The sequence below is a fragment of the Chrysemys picta genome, chromosome 13 (assembly GCF_011386835.1).
Source record: "Chrysemys picta bellii isolate R12L10 chromosome 13, ASM1138683v2, whole genome shotgun sequence".
In the NCBI taxonomy this organism is placed as follows: Eukaryota; Metazoa; Chordata; order Testudines; family Emydidae; genus Chrysemys; species Chrysemys picta.
The window spans coordinates 49,465,923-49,480,939 of record NC_088803.1 but is presented as its reverse complement, the minus strand read 5'-3'; the positions used below and the strand labels follow the sequence as shown (position 1 = coordinate 49,480,939).

Below are 15,017 nucleotides of genomic sequence, written 5' to 3'. Positions count from 1 at the left end.
GAAGTAGTGTGGCTGAGTGAACAGTGCACTGGCCTGGGACTCAGGATACCTGCGTTCTATTCCCAACTCTGATGCTGAGTGACCTTGGGTACATCTCGTCCCTCTGTGCCTCAGTTTCCCCATCTGTAAAATAAGGATAGTGATTCTGACCTCCTATGTAAAGTATGTCAGGACTGACTGATGTAAAGCACGACATAAAAGCTAGTTGTTATTACTACAGTTACAACCTAGCGGTTGCCAGACGAGTTCTAGAACTATTTCCTTCACCAGGGAAGACCAGGATTTGTCTAAGAACCATCTGAAAACCAGTCTCCAGCCCCAGTGGTCTACAGCATGGCAGGGCAGTCCAGTTCTCTTGAAAAGAAAAGGAAATAAATCTGTTAACGCCAACCAGGTTAACTGCGCTAGAACATAGATAGCAACAGCCATGTTTAAACATGGCTCATAATAGCTACCAGTCATGAGGAGAGAATATACAAAAAAGATTCTATAACTCCCAGAACTGGACCTTAAGAAATCAGACCCTAATCCTGCAAGCACTTATACACATGTGAAACTGGGGCTTTAATACAAATCTCTGCCCCCAAGAATTAAAGTATTATTATTATGCTCATTTTTCAGAAGAAGATACAGAGGCAGAGACTTAACCAAGGAAGGCATAAAGTGAGTCCGCATCAGAGCGAGGATTAAGCCTCAGGAATTCCTCTCTCTTGCACCAATACTCAGTTCCCTAGACCACGCCTTCCCCAGGTATCTAACCACATGACCCAGCCCAGTGTTTGTATAAAAATAAAGTAGAGCTGTTGCAAGTTTAAAAAAAAAATTAGGAGCCAGTGGTCAGGACCCGTTTGGAGCTGGGTGCCAAGTGAGTCTTTACTCTGAGTTGGGTCCAAAGACAGGCCTTGAAAAGGGCACTGTACGTTTTTCATTTCCAAGAGAGGCTTTCCTGCATGTTTGCGTTGGCCCTTGGGATGCCACGATCCGATCATGGTGTAGCGCTTGCTGGCATGCAAGCTGCACTACCACTGTCCCCACCCCAGACATGAGCTGGAAAGTCAAGGGACACTAGGCTGGGGCAGTAAAAATGAATTTTACTACATTTTTTATTTCTTCTATCATGAAGTTTCAGCCATTTGAGTATTTGCATAATACAACCATATTGCAGGGATTCAATTCTGTAAAAATCTACACAGTATTTCGGCAGCTGCTGAACGGCAGAGTAGCGTCCAGGACAGGGTGACTGAGCTAGAACCAGTTGCATCTCATTTCCCATGAGACACACCTCCAAGAGTTATTTCATTCTTGTGCAGCCACAGTCTCTCTTCTGGAGTGGATGCAGTGCGAGACTGGGAGCATCGTGCAACCTGAGAAGTAGTGCTATTAAACAGGAGCCCAGTTCTGCACATCTCAAACTCCGGGGGGGTCATCCCATTGGCTTCAGCGGAAGTACTTGCATGAGAAAGGATTGCAGAAGTGGATCCTAAATAAGTAAGTTGGTCTGATAAGTGGGAACAGACAGGGGAATGACTAGTCCAGACACTGTGAATTTTCTCTCTTGGGCAAGTTAAAGGGTAACTAGAGTTTACAAACCATGATGGATGATGTAATGGTCCATTAGCTTCTGCATTAGGCGGATACCCGTCTCTCGGTCTGGTGCTTCCTTGTGGTCAATCAGCCAGTCTGTAAGCTCCTTTGCAACAAAGCAGTTGGGGTACGTTCGAAGGTGGTGGCGCCTGTCCTTAATGAGCTTTCCATCATGAAGTCGAAGCCTAGGATGAGAGAACACTATGAAGTGTATGTGTGTAATTTCAGAGACATTTTAGATTACATGCCAGTGATGGATGTGCCACCATAGGCTTGGAGAGGATAGTTTAGGCAAGAATCTGGATGCTTAACTGCACCTCTTTGAATTGCAAGGTTGTCTTAGTTCTCATAAGGTTTCTGTCTGGTGAGTTTGCTGGTACCTTTCACTGATAGTCCTGACCAGAACACAGAGGGAAAAGTAAAGTGAAATTTGTGACCCTCAAAAATCCATTCACCCTGGATTTGGTTTGAACTAGTTCTTATTTTGCCTAAAATCAGCTGATCTTTCCCGAATACTTCACAGTAAACAAATATGCTCGTAGGTATGCAATGTAAGAGGAGACATTACCAGATGCTATTTTTTTCTGTCTTAAAACACGGGGGAATGATTTCATTGATGACCGATCATAACTGTTCCAAAATTTAGAGGTTGATTATTCCCCACCACCATCACACATACAGCATTGTTAAATTTTACCATCATCCACACTAGTCTTAGTCCTGAACAGCATTCTAGGGGTTATTTTAACATTATTTAGAAAATACACGGCAGCTGAGTGAGGTTTGTGAAGGAAAGCAAGAAGAAAACTATCACTCATGCTTGCCCCAGCTCTGCTCATCATCACCAGGAAAGCAAGTAGTATTCAGCACTAAGCATCAAACAGTAGCAGGTCATGTTGGGTTGGGATGGGAATGTCGAAAAGCCACACTTGGTTTTGCTGTATGTATTTGACAAGGACTAATACAAGGCAAATTACTTCACGCAGTTATGAATTCCTACACAAAAAAACTTAAACGGCACACATTTACCAGTGTGTCCAGTCTGGAATGAATGTCTTATATGCATGGGATACCAATAGTAGAAAGTTAAATTCTGTATGAGATACTTCCATCAACAAAGAGTCTGGTCTAAAAAAATTAAAAGAAAATAATGAATATCTTTTAGAACAGACAAAGTCCAATCTAGGCTGGTTTAGATAGTCAGGAAGATGGGGGTGGGGGAATACAACTGGGACATTTGCAACTCCTGGGGCCGATCCCTGCAAAACCTCAATGTCACAATGAGTTTGTTACTTCAGTGGAAATATTTGCGTGAGTAAGGGTTATTCATATGATTAAGGCTTTGAATTTTGTAATGACCTTCACAGCTGAACAGGGTCACCAATCAAACAGATCTTGTATTCAAGCCAAAACCAAGTGGCAAGGACAAAACCAAAGGTATCAAACTTGGCAAGCATTCTGCCTCAGTCATTACTGTTTCCAAAATGTTAACGCTGGAAAATGCACAGGGCATGAATTCTACCTGAACAGGAGCTGTCTGATAATATCATTTGTTTAACACCAAGATGTTTATCATTTCAAAACATTCATTATAAGACACTCTTGCCCAGGGCCAATATATTCTGCAAGGACATAAATCATGGAGCATTTCTTTGTTTAATGCCTTCAGGTGAGTTTTTCCCCTGCCCACAACAGAACTTTACCTAAATTCTATTAGGTGTCCCATAGATCATTTTCTATACAAGACAATGCTTTGTCTAACAAATTGTAAGAAGCACACAAACAATTCCCACATCACCACATACTATGCCCTGGAACCTCCCAGTTCCATACAGTATTTATATTAAAGGATTAAGGGAACAATAGAACCTCAAAAGTCTGCAGATCGTGAATTATTGGACAAAGGAGGGTTTAATAATTGATGACTGCAGTTAAGACTGCCAATTAAGAATGAGAATGGAGACCTGTCTGCCCTCTTGGCATTTTGCATATTAAGGGACTTGTGTCTAGCCAGCAAAAATTGCACCTGTAAATGCTGCTGTGCATGCATAATCCTCTGACTTGCCAGCTCCAGTGCAGCACATGCCGGCCCCGGAGTGGGATTTGTGAATGTAACCAACGGGAACGTGCAGAAGTTGTGATGCTCTTTAGGTGGCTGCATTCAACAATGTGGCCCATCGTTATCGGCGGGAAGGTCTGGTAAAAACTCGAGTCCTGTGTCTGTGCCACGTCTGTCAGCTGCTCACCTACCTTAGCAATAGCAGGTGTTAAGATCAACAAGGTCAGAAAATTGAAACTTAGTGAAACTCTGAGGCTCGAGAGCTTTCCAGGGTTGCTCCTCCCATTAGCTACTCCTCCCTGCCTTTGGACTTTCCTGTAGGCCTCTCCAGTTTTCTCCACCTCATGAAAGGGCCCCATCCACAGGGAATGCAATGGATGCTGGTTTGAGGCCTTGTCTATACTACAGGGGAAATTCGATCTAAGCTACGTAAGAGTTACACAAATAGCGTAACTCAAATCGACGTAGCTTAGATCTACTTACCGCGGAGTCCACACTACGCGATGTCAATGGGAGATGCTCTCCCGTCGACTCCCCCTACTCTTCTCGATCCGATGGAGTACAGGAGTCAACGGGAGAGTGATCTCCAGTCGATTTAGCGGGTCTTCACTAGACCCGCTAAATCAACCGCCGATGCATCGATCGCCACTCGTGGATCCCCCGGTAAGTGTAGACAAGCCCTGAGTGTTAGGTACTTTCCAGTTCCACAACCAATAACTGGCCCAACTGCATCCTCCCCGCAAAACAAAGCCTCAGTCTGAATCCCAAAAGCTCTGACCCGATGCCACCAAATTCAACATGAAAACTGGAGTCTTTATGTAAGGCAAACCTGGACATCAGCAGCATCTGGGGCCCACAGCTGTCTAACCCACCGCTGGATCAGCAAAGGCACCAGAGAAAAGGAGACAGTGCGAGGAGGGAGCCGTGCCATGTTGAGAGGATTTGTGTTCCACTTGAGGACCAAGGAAAGCTTTGAGATGGGTTTTTTCCCAAACTGGTTTGCTCAGCCTTACATTAGAAGCATCCCCAGAGTTAGTACCACTATATGAGGGCAGTTTCAGCCCACAAACCCTGCATTTTTTTTTTTAATTCTGTGAGCTTGCACAGGGTCCCCTAGCGCACCACAGAGAGGCAAGGAAAGCAGCCCAGTAACCCAAGGGATTTCCCAATCAAGAGTTCAGGCCTGTATTACATGGACTGAGATATTCTGCTTTCCGATGACCAGCCAACAAGGATCAAACCCGTATGTTCTTGTTCAGCTTTTTATTCTGTTTTCACTTGGAAGTTTTGTCCAAGCAAGAAGAGAGCAAACATTTTAAGTCCCAAATTTTCTCTCAAGAGAATAATCTGCCATGCAACATTGAGAATTGCCTTTTATTTTAGGGGTTTGGAGGCGCCGGGGGGAAGCATCCTGTCAAAATGCTATCAGCATTGTATGCCAATTTTAAAGTCCCCCCCTGCCCAGCCCACCCGCTCCATAAAGAGGTAACCAAAATGTTATCTCCTTAGTACACAACAATTCCTACTACTTTATAGGAATGTTTCTTATAGATAAGAATGAAACCAAGAATACTCTATTGTTATCATGACTCTGAAGAAGTCTGTATAACCCTTATATATTGTCTTGGATATGAAAACATGTAGAACCCAAAGCCACACAAGGATGACGTCAAACTGAAATTAGTTGGAAAAATTGTTTCTGGTTTTGTAGTATTCATTTTTCACTTTTTAGAATTCTGCAAAAACTGTTATACAAATATTGTTTAAAACAATCCCCCTGGTTTCTGGTAAATAAAACATTTGAACAATGGTTTATATAAGAGATATTAAATTGAGATAAAACAAATTGAAGAGTTAACAGTGTCACAATTTTTAAAGCATTTTTGACTAAGTAATTTGGTTCAAAAATTTTGACCAGCTCTAACTACAACCCCAGAAGTGAATGCTCCCAAACTTTGGGGGAATTCAGCATTGAGTTTGAACACTGAGCCTCAGACCCATCTCTCATGTATAATTACTAAGGCTCCAACTATGCTGTACTGCACGTAGCTCTGAAACAGTGATGACCTATGTTTTCAGTGTGCTGTTTGTTTTAATTTCTATCAAGTCCACCATACTGCTCTCAGAATGACTGCAGCATGTAACAGAAGACACACCCCATGCTCTCATGTACACATTACTTGTGTTCTTTCTGTTGTTTTCCTTAGTCTAAAAAGGAGATTATACACATTTTGCTCTTTTTGTATGGAAAGAGGTAACACTGAGTATATACCAACAGGACCTTTGAAGAAATCATTTGACATGTACATGAAGAGTAAGTATATTATCTTGAGAAAAGCAAATCTAGCTGAAACTCAGATTGACTTATAGTTATCTTGCTTCCAGATAAAGATTGCTAAATAAGGGTGTGTAATATGACATTTAGACTCTTTCTTCTACATGCCAAAAACCATTCATGATCTGCCAAAAACACAAACAAAAGCCCCCAGAATAATACAAGGAGAAACTGGCTGCTAGAACACAAAAGTCAACAGTTATGAAACACTTTCCTTTTTGGCTGGTGCTGCCTGTGCATTGGTTTTAGATGGGTTGGTTGAGCAATCATGATGTTTCTTTGTCAAGGTCGCTAGAGGGACACCATTATTCATGCCCTGTGACCTTGCAAATCCACAGCACTTTAAGGAGGGAGAGCGGGGTTGGACATCAACTGTTCTGTATGTTTATTCATGGGTTTTTTTGTTTTGTTTAACATACAAGAGCTCACTAAACTATGGTAATTCTTTAAACACAGAACAGATAATCCACTGTCATAGGTTTGGGGGCTCAGACAGTTCTCAATTATCCTCTCCTGATGAGAGAGGCTCCGATACTTGAATCCAGCTTTCCTTTGATGCTGGTTTTCTTTCTGTACTCTTAATTTTTCACCCCTTTTAATTAATTTAGCGCTCAAAGGTTTCAGATTGACAGAACAATACCCCAATAATGCAATAGGGTGGGTAACTGGGACTCCATGCACGCACAAGAGTCCATGCCTACAAATTTGATTGCAGGATCAGAGCCCTAGAGAGAAGTCCTCCATCCACAGATTCAGTACGGGCAATGGCCGTTCCAGCTTCTCCACACTATTCTTCTAGTGCCCCTCATAGCTAGAGTGGCTCAGAAAACACTATATATAATCTGTGAACATTTTTGAAAGAAATGAACGTCTCAGTTTTTTTGCTCAAGATTTGCATAGAAACTTGCAAGTTTAAAAAAAAAAGATTTGAAGGTTTTTAGTTTTTTCATAGAAAACCTGGAAAAAGTTTGAACAAGGACATTTTCCATAAAAGTTTTCAACTTAAAGAAAGGCCATTTATTGATAGGAAAATAAAGTTGTTGAACCATCAATTGTAACTAGCTCTTTTCAAAGAATGTCTGGAGAAAACATGTATAATGTTGTATTTCATCTTCATGTCCATATAGCTCAAAGTTTTCAAGAGCGGCTAGTAATTTGGAAAAACCTCAATATTTGGGTGCCCAACTTGAAAGGACCTGATTTTCAGAAAGTTGGGCCCCTAACAGTGTTTCCAGATGGGCTCCTCAAAAATTGAGGTGTCTAAATATCGCCAGTTGCTTTTGAAGATGTTGGCCAACATCTGAACCTTTTGATAACTACTAAACAACTATAACCTTTATCATTGTGGTTTCTGGGAAGACTGTCCACTAGGAATTGGACTAATATTTCTCAACTCATTTAAAATAACCTACTGTACATCTCTAATGAAACTGAAATCTGTACTGAGTTCCTAAATAACTCCAAAAATGTTACAAACATGATAGTTTCTCTCCTTCCAAATTTACTCTTTAACCCTATATTTTACATGCTACACCAAAATGTTTTTGCAGTTCTTGCATTGGGTCACTTCCAGTCCCAGAGAGAGATTAATAATGCCGGACTATGCTGAGTTGAGCACCTGCTCGTTTGCAGGGGGAATGGTATTCACCTGGTCTTGCAGCTGAATTATAGGCTTTGTCTTCATTATTAAAATAAAAAAGGGGGCATAGTATACATCCACATGTCCCTTCTGACCTTGAAATGTATGAACTCTATATGGCGACAAGGCACTGGTAAATCTTACCTTGAGATGTAGCTAGTCAAGGTTAACCCTGTACCACTCACCCATTGTTTACCTTGACTAGCTACATGGAGATAAAGACTACTTGTCTGGTCTCCACTAGGGTTTTACATTGAGATAACTATCTTGGGTCAGTTCTCTCAATAAAAATATCCTTTGTTTTTGCTGTAAGACATAGCCTTAATATAAACTGAACCACTAGAAGATCTTACGTTTACATAGCGTCTTCCATCCAAAAAGGCTTTACAGACCATAGGCCACGTTCTGCCCTTGACTGTTGGAGTGAGGCTCCCATGACGCAGTCAATCTTTCAAAGCAGAGTTCCCAGTCACTGAGGCAGGGCCGGCTCCAGGCCCCAGCTTGGCAAGCAGATGCTTGGGGCGGCCACTCCGGAGAGGGGCGGCAGGTCCAGCTATTCGGCAGCAATTCGGCGGATGGTCCCTCACTCCCGCTCGGAGCGAAGGACCTTCCGTCGAATTGCCGCCGCAGATCGCGATCGCGGCTTTTTTTTTTTGGCTGCTTGGGGCGGCCAAAACCCTGGAGCCGGCCCTGCACTGAGGACTGGTATAAATGCTCTGTTGTTCTCATTCTCAGCTTACAACGATGTCTTATATTGAACTGGAGAGAAATCCTCTTCTAAGGCCTGGTCTACACTGTGGGGGGATCGATCTAAGATACACAACTTCAGCTACGAGAATAGCATAGCTGAAGTCGATGTATCTTAGATCAACTTAGAATCACTTACTTCGCGTCCTCACGGCGCGGGATCGACAGCCGCGGTGCCCCCATCGACTTTGCTTCCGCCTCTTGCCGAGCTGGAGTTCACCAGTCGAAGGGAGAGCGATCGGGGATCAATTTATCACGTCTACACGACATGCGATAAATCGATCCCCGATAGATCGATTGCTATCTGCCGATCCGGCAGGTAGTGTAGACGTACCCTAAGAGGATCAATCTGGCCAACTCCCCTGTTGATCATTAATTTCAGAGGAGAACAAAGAGTGGATCCACAAACCAGTGAACCTCCCCAAGTCAGACTCCGGCATAGAAGCAAAGTCTCTATTTTAGAGCAAAAAATTGGCATTTGAAATGTTTAGTAAAACTCCAGAGTGGGTCACTCATGTGGTAGTTAGCTCTAGTTCACACTCCCACAGCAATTAAATGCAGAAGAGTGGCCATGAAAAAAAGGGACAAGATTCTTGTGCAAAGTGATTTCCTTTCTACTGCAGTCCTTCTAGTCAAATACCCTCACATGCTCAGTAGAAGGGGAGGGCAGCCGCAGCAGTGCATATATAAACTGGTTTCTGCAGATACAGCTTTGAGCCATAAAGCAACAAAAACAATTTGTGCTGTACTCCCAGTTTGTATGAGCATGAGTACATTCTTGAGGGGAGGGGAGAGGGTTACATAATTGGACCAGCCAGGTTAGCTCTGCTTAAGTGACACCAAGTTTCCCCCTCCCCCTCCCACTTTTAATTTAGGCACGGGAGACTGAGGGCTGAGTTTCAAGAAGAAATCCAGGCAAGATCAGGCCTGATTTCCAGTCTTAAACTTTCTGTAGTAAGGAAACCCCAATACTCTGATTTTCAAGGCCAGATGGGACCATCACGATCATCTAATCCAACCTCCTGCATAACACAGACCAGAGAATTTCACCCAATGATTCCTGCAAAAAAAACACACCAATAAGTTTGTGATTGAAGTACAGTGTGTCTTCTAGAAAAAGACATCCAAGCTTGATTTAAAGCTTTCAAGTGACGGAGAATCCACCAGGCCCCTTGAAGGGCTGCGATTTTCAACAGGGACTAGCGATTTTTGGTACCTCCATTTTGGCATGCCCAAATAAACACCTTAAATGGGCCTTATTTTTGGAAGTGCCCAGCACTTTGTTTAAGGTGTCAAGTTCAGCACCCAAATAAATCCTTATTCCCTTTTGAAAATCTTGGCCAATCTGTGCACCCATTTGCATTGTGGCTTTGTTCTTTGTGGGAGTGAAACTTCACTTCGTACCCTCTTTGTTTACCAAGAAGTAAATCCATGAACAGCTTTTTAGTCCACGAGTGCTCAGTCCAGCCCAAGTATATAAAAGAGAAGGGCTTGTCTACACAGGAAAGTTAATTTGGGTTAAGGTAGGGTGTGAATTGAAAGCACAATAGCGATTCCAGGATAACTCCATGTGTAGACAAGCTATTCGTTGCGTACAGTTGGTAATGACTAAAGCCATGTCTACACGAGCAAGCTTATAGTGCACAGCTGTACTGATGCATCTGTGCCACTGTAAGATCGTTCTTGTAGCTGCTCTACACCGATGGGAGAGAGCTCTCCCATCAACAGAATAAAACCGCCACAAACAGCGGCAGTAGCAATTCGGCAGGAGAAGCTTCTCCCACCCACATAGCGCGGTGCACACTACCCCTTTTGCTGCCGAAACTTAGGTCGCTCAGGGGTGTGTTTTTTCATACCCTGAGCGACATAAGTTTTGCTGACATAAGTGGCAGTGTAGACATGGTTAACCGGCCTCTTCTATAGAGCACCCCATACGCTGATTTTTGCTCTCCGATATATATGCACAATGCCCAATAAGTCAATGGAATTTGCATGCACATATACAAAGGAAGAATGAGAAGAGACACAAGGGATGTAAAATAAACCCAGCCTTGGAAAACGTGCTGCTGAGTTACTAATCAGAGACAAGTATCAGAGGTGTAGCCGTGTTAGTCTGGATCTGTAAAAAGCGACCAAGAGTCCTGTGGCACCTTATAGACTAACAGACGTATTGGAGCATAAGCTTTCATGGGTGACTACCCACTTCGTCAGAGACTCTTTGTCGCTTTAATCAGAGACAGGACTTCACTCAGTCAAGAAGAAGGAGATCACTAAGAACTGCCAACTAAGTACCAAGTCACATTAAAAGGGGACCACCCCACTCTGACTGCCTCCTTCTGCTGGTCTGAGGGCCACTCCACTCTTTATGCCTTGCTGCGCAGCACAGGGGAGCATAGGATTCCAACAGAGGGTCCTGTGGCACCTTTAAGACTAACAGAAGTATTGGGGGCATAAGCTTTCATGGGTAAGAACCTCACTTCTTCAGATGCAAGACAGGATTCCAGAGGACTAGAAAAAAGTGGAATCCTGGTGGAGTTTGTTTATATATCTCTCACGCAGCTATTTCTGGCTGGGAAAGCTGTTTTGACACCAAACAAGCTCATCTCAACAGCCAATCCAAACTGAGAGCAATTGTGAACTTGTCAGAAGCCAAACAGTCCTGAAGGTAGAGCAAAGATTTGCACAGCCAAACCCAGAACTAGGGCAGGGGCATGTGGAGTCAAGGGAGGAGGGGGAGTGTATATAAAAATAGAATAGGACTGATTAATCTTATTTAGTTATCAAAGTTCACAGAAGAAAAACATCAGCCAGTCAGAACCCAGTTCATTCTTAAAAGTACAGTAGTCTCTTCCACCACTTATGGAGGAGCAACTGGGGTTCAGTGGGCGAGCAGACTACAGAGCTCTGATCCAGTTCCCTCTGCTATGGCCTCAGGCAAGTCACTTTGTCTTTCTGCCTCAGTTTCCCCATCTATAGCCACCTGCCTGACAGAGGGTTGGAAGGAGAAGTTGCCTGTAATAAAGAGTGCGACACACATGCCAAGTTTGGAACTCATGATTGGCCCCTGGGTGCAAAATGCTAAGCCAGATTCACATACCTCAGCATTGGCCGCTTTGATTTTGCTCACTTCTGGTCTCAACTGGACTATTACAGACCAGGTGCTGGCAGGGTGGGGGGAGTAGGAAAAAAAGGGGGAGAAGTCAGCTGATCCACAGTGGAGTCCTTCTCCCTCCTCACCCCAAAGGAGGACTCTTCACTCACCAGTCGTACACACTTTCTCTCACTCTCCCCCTCCACTTCTGCCATGCTGTACAAAGCAGCAGGGCCACCCAGAGGATTCAGGGGGCCTGGGGTCTTTGGCGGCAGGGGGCCCCCGCCGCCGAATTGCCGCTGAAGACCCGGCACTTTGGCAGTGGGTCCCGGGGTGGAAGGACCCCCCGCCGCGGGTCTTCAGGGCACTTCGGTGGTGGGTCCCTGGAGCGGAAGGACCCCTGGCCACAGAACTGCCGCCGAAGACCCAGAACGGAAGAAGCTCTGGGGGCCCGGGGCCCGCGAGAGTTTTCTGAGGCCCCCGGAGCGAGTGAAGGACCCCGCTCCAGGGGCCCCGAAAAACTCTCATGGGGGCCCCTGTGGGGCCTGGGGCAAATTGCCCCACTTCCCCCCCCCGCCCCGGGCGGCCCTGCAAAGCAGGGAAGCAGCCAGCCGGGGTTCTCAATGAGAGGAAAGGAGAAAAAAAGAAGTAGCTTCTGGATTCTTCAAGAGCATCCCAAAATCAAGACTGCAGCAGCAAGAGTATTAGCTCCTGACTGTGTACCACACCTGCAGCACCTTCCCTTCCACCGGGACAAGCACTGAGCACGCTTTGGAATCTTGTTATCTGCAGTCAGTTCCATTTGTCCATAGACGCAATAGGGCAGAGCAGGAATGGCCAACCTGAGCCGGAGAAGGAGCCAGAATTTACCGATGTACATTGCCAGTAATACGTCCGCAGCCCCCCATCAGCTCCCCCCACCCCTGCTCCCAGCACCTCCCACCCACCGGCTACCCTGCTGATCAGCGCCTCCCCCTCCCTCTCTGCACCTCCCGATCAGCTGTTTCATGGCATGCAGGAGGCTCTGGGGAGGAGGAGCGAGGGCACAGCAGGCTCAGGGGACAGGGCGGGAAGGGATGCAATGGGGTCAGGGCCTGTGGTAGAGCCAGGGGTTGAGCAGTGAACACCCCCCGGCACATTGGAAAGTCGGCACCTGTAGCTCCAGCCCCGGAGTCGGTGCCTATACAAGGAACCGCATAGTAACTTCTGAAGAGCCGCATGTAGCTCCAGAGCCACAGGTTGGCCACCCCTGGGGTAGAGTAAATTTGACGGGTCACAGCTGCTGAACTGTATTAAATCCATTTGCTGTTATCCAGGCAACAAGAAACTCAAGCCTGTTGCAAAGAGCAGGTCAAAGGTGCAACGAAGCCTGGTCTTCATTGCTCCCCAGCTGGGAGCAGGGCTCACCTTCTCTGACCTGATGTAATGTTTGCATCCCAAACAGCAGGTGAAAACGTCGCCTCGGGTGTAAACTAATCTCTCTCAGCTCCCCTACCTAGCTCATTCCCTTTCACTCTTACACCAGCGCCTGGTGGCTTTGTTATATACATGTTCCATCCCACATGCTCTCCAGCCCAATTCCCCTCACGCATTATTCCCCTCACAGAAACAGCCGCCATCAATCACGCTCACCTCACACACACCAAGCCAACCCAGATTTCTTGTTCAGGATGAGCTGATGCTGTAATGAGCACACCCTAAAGAGCTCCTTGGGACCCACTCACAACAGGAAAGCTCTAGATTTCTTGGCATCCTTTCTATTCTATAGGCTCATTCAATGAGCGAGTTCAGGCTGGCAACAGTGAGGGAGCTGACTGAGCAAAGAGTGGTACAAGATGGGTGGCTTGATGGTACGGGTTGTCACACATTTGACCCAAGTTCTCTTCCTTGCTGCAAAGAGCCAGAAAGATCTGACGGGCCATTTAGCATAATAGAGTAGGAGCTCTGCTCATGGGAGGTTAGTCACAAGGTGTAGTAAATCCATGGCCCATATCATGAACATCCCTGTAGAGGACTCAGATGTCACCAGACTGAATTCCCAGGGTAAATTAGATACTGATCCTGCAAGTAGATCCAGGCAGATGCCCCCTTCTACCTGCACAGATATGATTGCAAGTTTGACACCCATAATGATGGTTTTAGTCCCTCCCTGAATATTTGAGCCCAATGTTTTTGACCCTCAAGTGGCACAGGACATGGTGCTTGTTTAAAACATCCCATTACTTGGGATGTTTACAACAAGGCTGGGCAAAGCGCTAGAAAAATATCCTGTCGAGAACAATCCTGCACTGCCCAGGGGATGGGCCATTCCTTAAAGGTCACATTTCTGTGGTGAGCAATTTAAATGATGCAATTCAGTAAAAAGTCCAGCTGCTGTTTCGCTTCCCACTACAGCAGACCTGGGTTCAGTTTCCAAGACTTGGTCCCTCACCGCTTGGACTCAAAGTATTGCAAAGGCAGCAAGCTTTGGCTTAGGGAGGGAAGGGGCCATCAAACAGCAATTCTGCCAGCTACAGAGAGTCCTTGGCAACTCCCAGCGCTAAGAAGGTGTTATCTAGCGACAAGGCAAGGTGAGGTATGTGGGACGTACAATAACCAGGAGAAGTGGTTGACCCTCATTGTCTTTCTTCATATACACCTCTACCTCGATATAACGCTGTCCTTGGGAGCCAAAAAATCTTACCGCGTTATAGGTGAAACTGCGTTATATTGAACTTGCTTTGATCCACCGGAGCGTGCACACACCCCGCCTCCCCCAGAGTGCTGCTTTACCGCGTTATATCCGAATTTGTGTTATATTGGGTCGCGTTATATCGAGGTAGAGGTGTACGTTGATTGCAACCTCTTTGGGGCACGTGCTGTCTTTTTTGTTTGTTTGTTATTGAGGATCTAGTGCCTGGCACAACGGGCCCTGATGCCATGCTGGGCATTGTAGGCTTTTAGCATAATACAAATAAATAACAAGGATAAGGCCGACACTCTAAGGACCCACTGGAGTAGAGTGCCTCCCTTCCTGACCCAACTAACAGATCCTAAAATTAGCTAGTGACATGAGTTCTGGATGTTTCACATTGCTTACGGAAGCAAGTTCTCTATTCTCCTCCCAAATAAAAATCTTGGAGCTTAATAAACAGCCTGTGCTCCTGGAGGGAGAGAGATGAACAGGGATTTTTCCATTTAAAAACAAAACAGGTGCCTGTGAAGTGATTATCCCCTTCATTTGCAGGCAGGGAAGGAAAGCATTGGCTCATTCCTAAAGTTTTATCAGATACATTGAAGAAGAGAACAATAAATCACCCTGAATGTGGTGTCAGAATTGGGTCAGTTCAACACAGTGGGTAAAGCGACTGAGGAGCCTACGGTGATGTTTTGGAGACCACACAGACCAGTAAGGGGTTCTGCCTTGTTACCAGGAAGGACTTTATGCTCTGCAGCTATGGCTCAGATCCCTAACACCAGTAACCAGCCCACAAGCAGAAGGTCTTACCCTGGCTGTCACCAGCCCAGTTACTCTTTGCAGGGTGACACCTACACCCTGTTTTCAGAAGAGACTTGGGCACTT

General features: G+C 45.4%; 1 protein-coding gene across 3 annotated transcripts in view; it reads right to left on the bottom strand.

Annotated features, from left to right (window-relative positions):
* The window catches only part of LOC101938612 (DEP domain-containing mTOR-interacting protein-like), a 37,400-nt gene that overhangs the window by 21,016 nt on the left and 1,367 nt on the right, over positions 1 to 15,017 (bottom strand). Inside the window, exons 1-2 of one of the 3 annotated variants that reach the window (XM_008178605.4) lie at positions 1,897 to 2,062; positions 1,591 to 1,769 (exon numbers count right to left, since the gene is read on the bottom strand). In XM_008178605.4, coding sequence (XP_008176827.2) covers positions 1,591 to 1,769; positions 1,897 to 1,934 — 217 coding nt within the window. In that variant the 5' untranslated portion in view covers positions 1,935 to 2,062. Of the gene's footprint in view, positions 1 to 1,590; positions 1,770 to 1,896; positions 2,063 to 15,017 lie in introns of those variants that run through there. The other 2 variants (XM_005309560.5, XM_005309557.5) reach the window with 2 other exon arrangements.